At 45.9% G+C, this 15,779-nt stretch overlaps 1 protein-coding gene across 1 annotated transcript in view; it reads left to right on the top strand.

Annotated features, from left to right (window-relative positions):
- macf1b (microtubule actin crosslinking factor 1b) overlaps positions 1–15,779 on the top strand; it is a 271,098-nt gene that overhangs the window by 125,798 nt on the left and 129,521 nt on the right. The window contains exons 8-9 of the mRNA XM_059641183.1: positions 473–670; positions 8,239–8,364. Of these exons, the coding sequence (XP_059497166.1) occupies positions 473–670; positions 8,239–8,364 (324 nt within the window). The remainder of the gene's footprint in view (positions 1–472; positions 671–8,238; positions 8,365–15,779) is intronic.

The raw sequence follows: 15,779 nt of genomic DNA on the forward strand, positions 1-15,779 counted from the left end.
TCACCATTAACATGGAAACTCTCCCAAATGTCCCACATCCAACAGGAACAGTGCATCACCCTTCTAAAAGCCATTTCTGCTCCTTTAACTGTCTACAGACTCAGAAATTATCTGAAAACAAACATAACACACTTTGTTCTCAAGGGAAAATAGGAATGGGCAATAAATGCTGGCCAGCCAGCAACATCTGAATCCCTGAATTAATTTTTTAAAATCTCCGATACCCTCTGGGCTGTAACCGAGTCAGAAACACCACCTGATCCAGTGGAGGGCTTGGAGATTCCTCAAGGTCCCTCTCCCACATGGATTGTCTGCTGGCAGTATGGACCATGAAGTATCTCTGTGACAGATGGAGATGTGTTGAGCAGCTTAATCATGCGCAGGATGTGCTGTCTTTGCTTATTGCTTTTCATGTGCACAGTGATGAAGGCTGTTGCTGAACCTTGGAACTGCCTTGGCTCTCGTTACACAGGTTCTTTGGAATGATGTGAGAGCACATGAAAGCACAGTGCAGTCTGTTCACCAGGCTGGCCTTGCACTGCTAAATCCAAACTCTGGAGAAAAGGTGCACAACCTCTCCCATAATCTTCAAGAACTGAATCAGCGATGGGAGTGTGTGAAATATCAAACTGAACAGCAACTGCTGGAACTGGGGAGAGCTGTGAATCAGGTATGGAGTAAAAACAGAATGAGGGAGGGATGGGAGGGACTGAGTGAGTGAGGGAGGGAGGGACTGAGTGAGTGAGTGAGGGAGGGAGGGACTGAGTGAGTGAGGGAGGGAGGGAGGGACTGAGGGACTGAGTGAGTGAGGGAGGGAGGGACTGTGTGAGTGATGGAGACAGAATGAGTAAGGGGGCTCAGTGAGTGAGGGATAGAGGGGACAGAGTGAGGGAGGGACAGTTTGAGAGATGGACAGAATGCGAGTAACTACAGGCTAGTCAATGAACTAGTTGTAAATATCACAGTCTCAGGCAATATCAATTGACAAATGAAAAAATATGGATTAATAAATGGAAACCGTGAGGGTCTTTGTTGTCAAAACATTGCAATATGGATTTCCTTATCAAAGAAAAAACTGCTTTATTCTAGTTTATTATTGGCACACCAAAATGTACAAATGAGGTGGAGGAGCCAGCCATTTAGCCCTTTGAACCTGCTCCACCCTTCCATATGACATTGATGATCATCCAACTCAAGCCCCTGTTCCTGCTTTCTTCCCATACCCTTAGATCCCTCTAGGCCTTAGAACTATATTTAACTCCCTCTTGGAAACTTTCAACATTTTAGCCTCAATTACTTTCTGTGGCAGGCAATTCCTCAGGCTTATCACTCTCTAGCTGAAGGTATATCTCCCCATCTCTGTCTGGAATAGGCACCCTGTATCCTTGAACGGTGACCCCTGGTTCTGGACTCCTTGACTGTTGGGAACATCCTTCCTGAATCTACCCTGTCTAACACTGTTAGAAGTTTGTGTGTTCCTATGAAACACCCCCACCTTATCCTTCTGAACTCCAGTAAATACAAAGAACAGTACAACACAGGAACAGGCCCTTTGGCCCACCCAGACTACACTGACACATACTGCCTTTCTGAACTAAAAACCTGTTGCCTTTTTCCCTGTATTCCCTGCCTATTCATGTCTCTGCCGAGGTGCATCTTCGACATTGTTATCCTATCCACCTCCACCACCTGCTCTGGCGGCACATTCATGGCACTTGCCACCCTCTGTGTAAAAAGAAAACTTGCGTCTCATCTCTCCTTTAAACTTAAGCCTATGTCCTCTAGTATTTGACAGTTCCAACCAGGGAAAGAGACTACGACAATCCACCCAAGATAACAAAGTGTGAAGCTGGATGAACACAGCAGGCCCCGCAGCATCTCAGGAACACAAAAGCTGACGTTTCAGGCCTAGACCCTTCATCAGAGAGGGACAATCCGCCCAATATTATTTTGTACACGTCTATCAGGTCATCCCTCAGCATATGCCGCTCTCACAAAATCAATCCAAGTTCACCTACCCTCTGCACAAAGTAAATACACTCCAATCCAGGCAGCATCCTGGTAAACATTTTCTGCACTTTCTCCAAAGCCTCAGTGTGGGAACCAGAGCTGTACACATTACTCCAAATGTTACCTCACTAAAATTTTACACTCAGTGTGCTGACTAATGAAAGTAATTATGCCATACACCTTCCTTACCACCTTGGCCCCTTGTATTACCACTTTCAGGGAGCTATGGACTTGAACCCCAAGATCCCTCTGTGTATCAGTTCTGTGAAGGGTCCTGTCACTTACTGTATCCTTGCCTTTTGCATTTGATCTCTCAAAATGCATCACTGCACACTTGTCCAGATTAAACTCCATCCGCCATTTCTCCATCCAACTTTCCAAATTACTAATAACTCCTGTATCCTTTGACAGGGTCCTCTTTATCCACAACTCCATTCATTTTTAAGTCACCTGCAAACTTACTAAACAGTCCACCCACATTTCCATCCAAATCATTAATCTGCATTACAAACAACAGACGTCCCAGCACCCAGATCCTTGTGGAACACAACTGGGCAGAGCCCTCCAGACAGAAACACACCTCCACAACTACCGTCTGTCTCCTCTGACGAAGCCAATTTTGATTCCAATTTACCAACTCATCATAGATCCCATGTAACTTAAATTTCTGGACCGGCTGACCATGAGTGATCCAATCACATTAGTTTGTATTCATTCCGGCCTTTTAAGCTGGTACTCCCTTTCTCTTTCCTTTTCTCTCCCTTGAAATGTCTCCTCTTTCTCTTTTTCCTGTTTGAAGTTCCAGAATCTTATTTCTAGTTCCACTTCCTTTTCAAATTTAAGTTTTTAAGTTTCATTTCCAGCTTCTAGCTGTTTCATCTGTGGTTCTCTCCAGTTCAATTGACTCATTTTCTTGTTTGCTTTATTGTTCTTTCAATTTCAAATGTGCTATTATCTCAGTTTGTATCTGCCTTTGTAGCACTACTTTTAACTCTAACTGCTCTATCAACTCAATTAGTTTTTTTACCTTTTTAACTAAATCACTTTGAGATAAAGAACACCATTCTGAGGAAGGGTCACTTGGCCCGAAACATTAACTCTGATTATTTTTCTCCACAGACGCTGCCAGACCTTTTGAGCTTTTCCAGCAACTTTGTTTTTGTTTCTGATTTACAGCATCTGCAGTTTTTTTGGTTTTCACTCACAGATAAATCTTCCCTCTCCAAAAACGTTTGAACAACTACTGAACTTGTTTGGTTTAATAATGCACAAAAATCCTTATGTATCTCCTTTCATCTTTTTGCTAGCATTGCCATGTTCACTATCCCCCAGGTAAGCCCCCACTTTAATTTTGTGATTGAAATGAGAGAAATCTGGTGCCTGCCTTTGGTCGGACCACTCTTTGGTTCTTAGCACAAATTCATATTTTACCCCAGTTCCTGATGTGGCCAACCAGATGCTTCTTCTATATTGGATTTGAAATAAAAAGATTTATCAATCAGGTTTCTCTGATAAACAACATTCTTGAATAGATAGAATTGAAATATTCTCATTCTAAATAAGCCCAAAGGCATGCAGACACAAATACATGCAGACATACACACACACATATACATACACATGCACATGCAGACACACACATGCACGGACACGCACATGCATGCACACGCACATGCACACACACATGTATATGCATGCGCACACATGCAGACACACACATGCAGACATACATGCACACACGCAAACACATGCGCATAAACATACATGCAAACACATGCACTTACACAAAGACGCACACATATACACGTCTATACACAACTTATACACACACACATACACAAATGCACATACATGCACATGCATGCATATACACATGCACGCACATACATGCACACTCACATGTACAAATGAGCACACACACATGTGCACGCACACACCCATTCCCAACAAAAGACAAAAAAAGCTTTCTCTTTGCAGATGCCAAAAATACTTTTGACCTATAACTCTTTGTTCTTGAAGGCATCAAAGGCAATGTATTGGAATATTCAGACAGATGTGGTTGTTTGTTAGTTCTTGTAGATGGGTGTCACAGACTTGGGTGGATTTCTCTGGGATCAGCTCCTTTAGGCATCAAAGAATTGAGGTTACATTTAGGCACTCCTTCGTAGGGCAATCACATTTCCCAGTGAAGATTTTCAGAAATAGGGAAGCTGAGAATGGGAAGCTAGTTTCATTCCCAAGACTGGCTACCAACTAATTAATCCAATCAAACTGCCTGTAAGGGAGATAGCGGCAGAAACACACAACATCGAAGAAATATTTAGATGTGCACTTGTGATGCCAAGGCATATAAGGCTATGGGCTAAAAGGGATTAGAATAGTCAGGGGTTGTTTTTGACTGGCTCAGACTCGATGGGCTGAAGGTCCGTTTACATGTTGTAGGCTTCCAACACTCTATGACTTCATGATACAATCTCTGAAGCAGACTCTGATAGTCAAACATAGGCACAGATGCTGCAGTCAAAAAGCAGCTTGCACAAAATATGCGACATGCTAAAAAAATGTTCAGAAGTGTTTTTCTTGACCTGTTTAGAACATAGAACATAGAACAGTACAGCACAGAACAGGCCCTTCAGCCCACAATGTTGTGCCGACCATTGATCCTCATGTATGCACCCTCAAATTTCTGTGACCATATACATGTCCAGCAGTCTCTTAAATGACCCCAATGACCTTGCTTCCACAACTGCTGCTGGCAACGCATTCCATGCTCTCACAACTCTCTGCATAAAGAACCTGCCTCTGACATCCCCTCTATACTTTCCACTAACCAGCTTAAAACTATGACCCCTCGTGCTAGCCATTTCTGCCCTGGGAAATAGTCTCTGGCTATCAACTCTATCTATGCCTCTCATTATCTTGTATACTTCAATTAGGTCCCCTCTCCTCCTCCTTTTCTCCAATGAAAAGAGACCGAGCTCAGTCAACCTCTCTTCATAAGATAAGCCCTCCAGTCCAGGCAGCATCCTGGTAAACCTCCTCTGAACCCTCTCCAAAGCATCCACATCTTTCCTATAATAGGGCGCCCAGAACTGGACGCAGTATTCCAAGTGCGGTCTAACCAAAGTTTTATAGAGCTGCAACAAGATCTCACGACTCTTAAACTCAATCCCCCTGTTAATGAAAGCCAAAACACCATATGCTTTCTTAACAACCCTGTCCACTTGGGTGGCCATTTTAAGGGATCTATGTATCTGCACACCAAGATCCCTCTGTTCCTCCACGCTGCCAAGAATCCTATCCTTAATCCTGTACTCAGCTTTCAAATTCGACCTTCCAAAATGCATCACCTCGCATTTATCCAGGTTGAATTCCATCTGCCACCTCTCAGCCCATCTCTGCATCCTGTCAAAGTCCCGCTGCAGCCTACAACAGCCCTCTACACTGTCAACGACACCTCCGACCTTTGTGTCGTCTGCAAACTTGCTGACCCATCCTTCAATTCCCTCGTCCAAGTCATTAATAAAAATTACAAACAGTAGAGGCCCAAGGACAGAGCCCTGTGGAACTCCACTCACCACTGACTTCCAGGCAGAATATTTTCCTTCTACTACCACTCGCTGTCTTCTGTTGGCCAGCCAATTCTGTATCCAAGCAGCTAAGTTCCCCTGTATCCCATTCCTCCTGACCTTCTGAATGAGCCTACCATGGGGAACCTTATCAAATGCCTTACTGAAGTCCATATACACCACATCCACAGCTCGACCCTCATCAACTTTTCTAGTCACATCCTCAAAAAACTCGATAAGGTTTGTAAGGCATGACCTACCCCTCACAAAGCCGTGTTGACTGTATTTGATCAAGCCATGCTCTTCCAGATGGTCATAAATCTTATCCCTCAGAATCCTTTCTAACACCTTGCAGACGACAGACGTGAGACTTACCGGTCTATAATTGCCGGGGATTTCCCTATTTCCTTTCTTGAAGAGAGGAATTACATTTGCCTCTCTCCAGTCCTCAGGTACGACTCCAGTGGAGAGTGAGGATGCAAAGATCTTCGCAAGTGGCGAAGCAATTGCATTTCTCGCTTCCCAAAGCAGCCGAGGACAAATCTGATCCGGGCCTGGCGACTTGTCAATCTTAATGTTTGACAAAATTTTCAGCACATCAGCTTCGTCTATCTCTATCCATTCCAGCATGCACACCTGCTCTTCAAAGGTTTCATTCACTACAAAGTTTGTTTCTTTCGTAAAGACAGAAGCAAAAAAACTCATTTAGGGCTTCCCCTACCTCCTCAGGCTCCACACACAAGTTCCCTATGCTATCCCTGATCGGCCCTACTCTTTCTTTGATCATTCTCTTATTCCTCACGTAAGTGTAAAATGCCTTTGTGTTTTCCCGGATTCCTTCTGCCAAGCCTTTCTCGTGCCCCCTCCTGGCTCTCCGCAGACCATTTTTGAGCTCCTTCCTTGCCTGCATGTAATCCTCTCTAGCTGAACTTGACTTAGAAAAGAACAATCCAAGCATCTCCACGGAACTTGAAATAAATCTATTTACCTACAATCTTTCAAATCCTAGTCCATGATCTTGCACTAAGTATGAAGCATCTTCTTAACACTGTTTCTTGGAAAATGTTGCAGAATTTGGTTCATTATCCCTTGGAAATTCTCAGGACAAAAGTATCACAGCCTCTGGAATTCTGTGTTCTTCTGGTGCAAGATGACTCCACTCCTCATCTAACTCAAGTTACAGAAATGTATTTATAAGATCCAACTTTTAGAAACTCCATACATGTGACAACGTTTTGAATCCAACTTCCACAATTCAAAGCTGTGATAAAATTTTTATTGTCATTTCCGGGCACCTGATTCCTTCATCCAAATTAACTGCTTTTTGTAACCTTCAGTGGCCAGGAGTGGTTGAGTTGCTCAAACCAAATTGAAATATTCAGCAGTGGATAATTTGGCTTTGCTTGAGTGAGTCTAGTGTTTGAGTTTCTCCTACAGTTCAGAACCAGCCTCAGTTATAGAGATCAGCTTGTAACTTTGAACACCAGCTGCAGGAAGCTGGCTGATGGTGAAAAGCAATGGGAGTGGCTCAGTGTGTGATCAAATCACTCTCGGTCACTGCTGGACCCTCCTAGTCACTTCAATCATTCCCAAAAGTCAGTCCACAATGTCTGCAGAACACTTTTCTTTAATTGGATCATGAAACATTGCTCTTAATAAACCATCAATTTCTTAGTTACCCTCCTCCCTCCAGACCAACCTCAGGGAATCTCTCTCCCGCTGCAACTCTCTTGTCATCTTCAGTCCGCCTCCCCCTCTCTCCCTATTTATTTCAGAACCCTCACCCCATCCCCCTCTCTGATGAAGGGTCTAGGCCCGAAACATCAGCTTTTGTGCTCCTGAGATGCTGCTGGGCCTGCTGTGTTCATCCAGCTCCACACTTTGTTATCTTGGATTCTCCAGCATCTGCATTCCCACTATCTCTGATCACAATTTTAACCTCACTGTGAAGCCTCTTCCAGGGATGCCTAACCTGAAGAAGTTACCCTCCTCCCTCCGGGCCAACCTCAGGGAATCTCTCTCCCACTGCAACTCTCTTGTCATCTTCGGTACGACCCCCATCTCTCGCTATTCATTTCAGAACCCTCACCCCATCCCCTTCTCTGATGAAGGGTCTAGGCCCGAAACGTCAGCTTTTGTGCTCCTGAGATGCTGCTTGGCCTGCTGTGTTCATCCAGCTTCACACTTTGTTATCAGCAATTCCTTAGGATTCACTCACTGGGAGGGATAGACTCATTGCTAGGCTTGGCTGACAGAATCACTTGTGTGGCCATGTTTGATGTGGATTACACAAAGTCTGCTTAAATCTGGTTTTGTTAGGTACATGCACAAGGCACAGCCACAAACAGACACTTGCTTATGATAAATTGTGTTTGGCTAACTGAATCAAGTTGTTGGGAGTGAGAGAGAGTATTGATCTGGGTCATGTGGTGGATGTAGTGCAAGACAACTTCCAAAACAATGTGAGGTACGGAGATGGAAGAGAGTGTCAGATTCAGGGAGTGCAGAAGAAAGGTATAGAGACAGGTCGAGCAGAAGAGATAGGGAGGCATGGAGGGAGAGGCAGCGATGGGAAGTGACAAGAGTCTAGTGGAGGTGATTGTTGGAGGTGGCCTAAGGGGTTATACAAATAGCCTAATTTGTATTGTTGTATGTTTAGGCACAGGAACTAAACCAGGAGGTACAAGACCTTTTGCTGTGGATTGATAAGGTTGAAGCACAACTGTCCACAAATGGACTTAGTGAAGCAGCCCAGACAGCTCAGGAGAGAGTCCGAGTTCACCTGGTGAGTATTGAGGTTCGTGGGCTCAGACATCGAAGCTGCTGCTGATGTGTCAGCCTAGGGCTGGGTCAGGCTCATCGTGATCCCTAACTTCACACTGCAACTGCTTCCAAAATCAGCTACAACACAGTGTGGAGCTGGTGGAACACAGCAGGCCAAGCAGCATCAGAGGAACAGGAGAGTCAACATTTCAGGAAGGGTCCCAACCCAAAGTGTCAATTTTCCTGCCCCTCTGATGCTGCCTGGCCTGCTGTGTTCTCCTGGCTCCCTTACTATGTTATCTCTGACTCCGGCATCTGCAGTTTTTGCTATCTCCAAAAATCATCTGCCACTTTCTCGACTTTACAAGGAGGCTTCAAATTTAAAAAGTGCACAAAAGCAAAATGCTGAGGTTCTGGAAATCTGAAATAAAAAAACAAGGATTGCTGATGTAACTCAGTGAGTCCGGCAGCCTCTGTGGAGAGAAAGCCAAGTGAATGTTTTGAATTCAACATTCTTAGAAAGAGTCACACCTGACATCACTGTGTTTCTTTCTTTCTACAGAAGCTGCCAAACCTGCTGCGTTCACCCAGAAATTTCTGTTTTCATTTTAAAAACTTATTTCATTAGTCGCAAAGCATGTTGCAACAATTTATGGTTCTGAGGGCAGCAAAAACAATGTAAATTCTCCACCTCCATTGTGAGAAGGGATGGTATACTAAACTCGGTTAACAAATGAGATTAATGAGTTGAGTTTTAGAGTAACAAGTGGCAGTCACCCAGTGAGGAGTATGCCACAGACTCCCAAACGGTGAGAGGGCAATAGAACATCATATATGTAGACACATTTCTGTCTGTAGGAATAAGATGTTAATAAAAGGAGGAGATTTTAACTATCCCAATTCAAACTGGGTTTCAAGTGATATAATGGGGCACTGAGGGTGAAAACTCATGTACTGTGTCCAGGAAGCTTTATCAGTAACACATGACACACCCAACAAAGGGAAATGCAATTCTGGATTCAGTTTTAGGAAATAAAGATGGGCAAGTGGGTGAAGTGACAGTGGTCAACCATATCAGGATAGGTACCAGAATTCAGTTAGATTTACTACTACCATGAAAAAGGACAGACTGAAATCAGGAGGAGAGAGATAATGGGAACTGCAGATGCTGGAGATTCCAAGATAATAAAATGTGAGGCTGGATGAACACAGCAGGCCAAGCAGCATCTCAGGAGCACAAAAGCTGACGTTTCGGGCCTAGACCCTTCATCAGAGAGGGGGATGGGGGGAGGGAACTGGAATAAATAGGGAGAGAGGGGGAGGCGGACCGAAGATGGAGAGTAAAGAAGATAGGTGGAGAGGGTGTAGGTGGGGAGGTAGGGAGGGGATAGGTCAGTCCAGGGAAGACGGACAGGTCAAGGAGGTGGGATGAGGTTAGTAGGTAGCTGGGGGTGCGGCTTGGGGTGGGAGGAAGGGATGGGTGAGAGGAAGAACCGGTTAGGGAGGCAGAGACAGGTTGGACTGGTTTTGGGATGCAGTGGGTGGGGGGGAAGAGCTGGGCTGGTTGTGTGGTGCAGTGGGGGGAGGGGATGAACTGGGCTGGTTGAGGGATGCAGTGGGGGAAGGGGAGATTTTGAAACTGGTGAAGTCCACATTGATACCATATGGCTGCAGGGTTCCCAGGCGGAATATGAGTTGCTGTTCCTGCAACCTTCGGGTGGCATCATTGTGGCAGTGCAGGAGGCCCATGATGGACATGTCATCAAGAGAATGGGAGGGGGAGTGGAAATGGTTTGCGACTGGGAGGTGCTCAGTTCGCAACAAACAACTGCACCTCCCAGTCGCAAACCATTTCCACTCCCCCTCCCATTCTCTTGATGACATGTCCATCATGGGCCTCCTGCACTGCCACAATGATGCCACCCGAAGGTTGCAGGAACAGCAACTCATATTCCGCCTGGGAACCCTGCAGCCATATGGTATCAATGTGGACTTCACCAGTTTCAAAATCTCCCCTTCCCCCACTGCATCCCTCAACCAGCCCAGTTCATCCCCTCCCCCCACTGCACCACACAACCAGCCCAGCTCTTCCCCCCCACCCACTGCATCCCAAAACCAGTCCAACCTGTCTCTGCCTCCCTAACCGGTTCTTCCTCTCACCCATCCCTTCCTCCCACCCCAAGCCGCACCCCCAGCTACCTACTAACCTCATCCCACCTCCTTGACCTGTCCGTCTTCCCTGGACTGACCTATCCCCTCCCTACCTCCCCACCTACACCCTCTCCACCTATCTTCTTTACTCTCCATCTTCGGTCCGCCTCCCCCTCTCTCCCTATTTATTCCAGTTCCCTCCCCCCATCCCCCTCTCTGATGAAGGGTCTAGGCCCGAAACGTCAGCTTTTGTGCTCCTGAGATGCTGCTTGGCCTGCTGTGTTCATCCAGCCTCACATTTTATTATCTTGAAATCAGGAGGAAATGTTTTACACTGGGGGAAGGCAAGTTTTAAAAAACTGAGAAGTGATTTGTCTGGGATGGACTGGACAGGACTGCTAAAGGATATATCAGTGGTAAAACAGCGGGGGATGCTAAAAAGTGAGATCCATTGACACAAAGCAGACATGTCCCCTCTGAAAATAAGAATGGTCCTGCCACATCTAGAACCCCAAGGTTATCTAGAAAAATACAGGAGGGCATTTCTGTCTGGGAGCCTTTCAAACAAGTAGGAAGTGGGGTTTGGCACGGATGGGGGCAGCTCATTGAATTGAATGACCTTTAGAACATAGAACACTACAGGGCAGTACAGGGCCTTCGGCCCTCGATGTTGTGCCGACCTGTCATACCGATCTCAAGCCCATCTAACCTACACTATTCCATTATCATCCATATGTGTATCCAATGACCATTTAAATGCCCTTAAAGTTGTCAAGAATACTACTGTTGCAGGCAGGGCATTCCGCGCCCTTACTACTCTCTGAGTAAAGACCCTACATCAGACTTCTGTCCTATATCTTTCACCCCTCAATTTAAAGCTATGCCCCCTCGTGCTAGCCATCACCATCCGAGAAAAAAGGCTCTCACTGTCCACCCTATCTAATCCTCTCATCATCTTGTATGTCTCTATTAAGTTGCCTCTTAACCTTCTTCTCTCTAACGAAAAGAGCCTCAAGTCCCTCAGCATTTCCTCGTAAGACCTTCCCTCCAGACCAGACAACATCCTAGTAAATCTCCTCTGTACCCTTTGCGAAGCTTCCACATCCTTCTTATAGTGCGGTGACCAGAACTGTACACAATACTCCAAGTGCGGCCGCACCAGAGTTTTGTACAGCTTCACCATAACCACTTGGTTCTGGAACTCGATCCCTCTATTAATAAAAGCTAAAACACTGTATGCCTTCTTAACAGCCCTGTCGACCTGGGTGGCAACTTTCAAGGATCTGTGTACATGGACACCGAGATCGCTCTGCTCATCCACACTACCAAGAATCTTACCATTAGCCCAGTACTATGTATTCCTGTTACTTCTTCCAAAGTGCATCACCTCACACTTGTCTGCATTAAACTCCATTTGCCACCTCTCAGCCCAGCTCTGCAGCTTATCTATGTCTCTCTGCAAACTATAGCATCCTTCGTCACTATCCACAACTCCACCGACCTTAGTGTCGTCTGCAAATTTACTAACCCATCCTTCTACGCCCTCATCCAGGTCATTTATAAAAATGACAAACAGCAGTGGACCCAACACCGACCCTTGTGGTACACCACTAGTAACTGGTCTCCAGGATGAACATTTCCCATCAACCACTACCCTCTGTCTTCTTACAGCTAGCCAATTTCTGATCCAAACCACTAAAACACCCTTGATCCCATGCCTCCGTATTTTCTGCAATAGCCTACCGTGGGGAACCTTATCGAATGCTTTACTGAAATTCATATACACCACATCAACCGCTTTACCCTCATCCACCTGTTTGGTCACCTTCTCAAAGAACTCAATAAGGTTTGTGGGGCACAACCTTCCCTTCACAAAACCGTGTTGACTATCCCTAATCAAATTATTCCTTTCTAGATGATCATAAACCCTATCTCTTATTATCCTCTCCAACACTTTACCCACGACCAAAGTCAGTCTCACTGGTCTATAATTACCTGGATTGTCTCTACTCCACTTCCTGAACAAGGGACAACATTTGTTATCCTTCAGTCTTCTGGCGCTATTCCTGTAGACAGTGATGACATAAAGATCAAAGTCAAAGGTTCTGCAATCTCCTCCCTAGCTTCCCAGAGAATTCTAGGATAAATCCCATCCGGCCCAGGGGACTTATCTATTTTCACGCTTTCCAGAGTCGCTAACATCACCTCCTTATGAACCTCAATCCTGTCTAGTCTAGTAGCCTGTATCTCAGTATTGTCCTCGACAACATTGTCGACAACGGGGAGGTGGGAAATAAACAGAGAGGAGGGGTGGGGCTGGGGAAGGAGGTGGGATGGTGATAGGTTAGTGCAGGCAGGGAGCAGTAGGAATTGGCCAGCGGGATGAGAGGGGCGGTTAGGTGTGAGATAAGGCGGACGGGCTGTGTCAGGTCAGGGTGGCGGGGTTGAGGTTGGACTTGTAGCTGTATGATGTGGGAGCTGGCTGATTCCATTGTGAACGGCAGCGACCACATCTGCAGAAAGTGTTGGTTGCTGGAAGAACTCCGGATCAGAGTAAATGATCTGGAATCTGAGCTTCAAACTCTGCGGCACATCCGGGAGGGGGAGAGTTACCTGGACACTTTGTTTCAGGAGGCAGTCACACCCGGTAGGTTAAGTAATTCAAATTCAGTAAATGTTCAGGGACAACAGGATGTGACTGTAAGTGAGGCAGTCGGGGGATTCAGAGGTCAGGAGTGCAGCAGCCTCAGCCCTTGACCTTGACCAACAGGTATGAGATTCTTGCTCCCTGTACGGATGAGGAAAAGGACTGTGGACAGGATGAGCTAGCTGCCCACGGCACCGTGGTGCAGAAGGCCATTCAAGAGGGGGGAGCAAAAAGACAGATAGTTGTTATAGGGGATTCTATAATTAGAGTGACAGATAGTATCCTATGCAAGCCAGATCGGGAGTCCCGCATGGTGTGTTGCCTGCCCGGTGCCAGGGTGCGGGACATCTCCGACCGGGTTGAAAGGATATTAGAGCGGGAGGGGGAGGATCCAGTTGTTGTGGGCCACGTTGGGACTAACGACATGGGCAAAGCTAGGGTAGAGGACCAGTTCAGGGATTATGAAACACGAGGAAAGAAACTGAAGTACAGGTCCTCAAGGGTCATAATCTCCGGATTACTGCCCAAGCCACGTGCCAATTGGAGTAGGGAAAAGAAAGTTAGGGAAGTAAACACGTGGCTAAGGGATTGGTGTGGGAAAGAGGGATTCCATTTCATGGGGCATTGGCATCAGTTTTGGAACCGGGGGGATCTGTTCCGTTGGGATGGTCACCACCTGAACCGATCTGGAACCAGTGTTCTAGCAAAGAAAAAACCAAAGAACAAAGAACAAAGAAAATTACACCATAGGAACAGGCACTTCGGCCCTCCAGGCCTGTGCCAATTGAGATCTTCTGTCTAACCTGTCATTTATTTTCTAATGGTCTGTGTCCATTTGCTCCCTGCCCATCCATGTACCTGTCCAGATATATCTTAAAAGACGCTAACGTGTCTGCGTCTACCACCTCCGCACCAGGCACCCACCACACTCTGTGTAAAGACCTTTCCATGCATAGCTCCCTTAAACTTTCCTCCCCTCACTTTGAACTCATGATCCCTAGTAATTTGAGTCCCCCACTCGGGAAAAAGCTTTTTGCTCTCCACCCTGTCTATACACCTCATGATTTTGTAGACCTCAATTAGGTCCCCCCTCAATCTCCGTCTTTCTAATAATCCTAATCTACACAATCTTTCTTCATAGCTAGCACCCTCCATACCAGGCAACATCCTGGTGAACCTCCTCTGCACCCTCTCCAAAACGTCCTCATCCTTTTGGTAATATGGCGACTAGAACTGTACACAGTACTCCAAATATGGCTGAACCAAAGTCCTATATAACTGCAACACGACCTGCCAACTCTTGTACTCAATACCCCGCCCAATGAAGGAAAGCATGCCATATGCCTTCTTGACCACCCTATTGACCTGCGTTGTCACCTTCAGGGAACAATGGATCTGAACACCCAGATCTCTCTGTTCATCAATTTTCCCTTGGACTTTTCCATTTACTGTATAGTTCGCCCTTGAATTAGATCTTCCAAAATGCATCGCCTCGCATTTTCCCGGATTGAACTCCATCTGCCATTTATCCGCCCAACTTTCCAGTCTATCTGTATTTTGCTGTAGGATAAATAGGGTGGTCAGTAGATCTTTAAACTTCTGAGTTGGGGGGAACAGAAAGCGAAAGTGACAGGGAGTATGGAGTTAAATGGAAAGATAAGCAACAGGATAGCATGTGTATAGGTGGGTTAAAGCTCAAGGCAGACTAGGAATACAGCAAAAGGAAGGATAACTTAGGACATCTTAGGATTTCCAATATTTCTAATAATGATAAGAAAGTCAGCATCAAGGAACTTTACCTAAATGCTTGCAGTATTCGTAACAAAGTAGATGAATTAACAGCACAAATCCTCTTGAATGATTATGATGTGGTAGGCATCACACAGACATGGTTGCAGGGAGTTCAGGACTGGCAGTTAAACATCCAAGGATTCACAACATATCGAAAAGGCAGGAAGGTGGGCAGAGGGGGTGGGGTTGCCTTGTCAGATAAGAATGGAATTAAATCTACGGCACTGAATGACATAGGGTCAGAGGATGTGGAGTCTGTGTGGGTGGAGTTGAGCAACCACAAAGGCAAAAAAACTATAATGGGAGTTATGTACAGACCTCCGAACAGTGATCAGGACCAGGGGCGCAAGATGCACCGGGAAATAGATGGGGCATGTCAGAAAGGCAAGGTCACAGTGATCATGGGGGACTTCAATATGCAGGTGGACTGGGTGAATAATGTTGCCGGTGGATCCAAAGAAAGGGAATTCATGGAATGTTTGCAGGATGGATTTTTGGAACAGCTTGTGATGGAGCCCATGACGGAGCAGGCTATTCTGGACTTAGTGCTGTGTAATGAGCCTGACTTTATAAAAGATCTTAAAGTAAGGGAACACTTAGGAGGCAGCGATCATAATATGGTAGAGTTTAATCTGCAGTTTGAAAGAGAGAAGGCAAAATCGGATGTAATGGTGTTACAGTTAAATAAAGGTAATTACAGTGGCACGAGAGAGGAACTGATGAAAATTGATTGGAAGCAGAGCCCAGCTCTAGTTAGGCCCCATTTAGAATACTGTGTCCAATTTTGGGCCCCACACCTCAGGAAGGACATACTGGCCCTGGAGCGTGTCCAGCGGGGATTCACACGG

This window comes from Stegostoma tigrinum, chromosome 2, assembly GCF_030684315.1.
Source record: "Stegostoma tigrinum isolate sSteTig4 chromosome 2, sSteTig4.hap1, whole genome shotgun sequence".
Classification (NCBI taxonomy): Eukaryota; Metazoa; Chordata; class Chondrichthyes; order Orectolobiformes; family Stegostomatidae; genus Stegostoma; species Stegostoma tigrinum.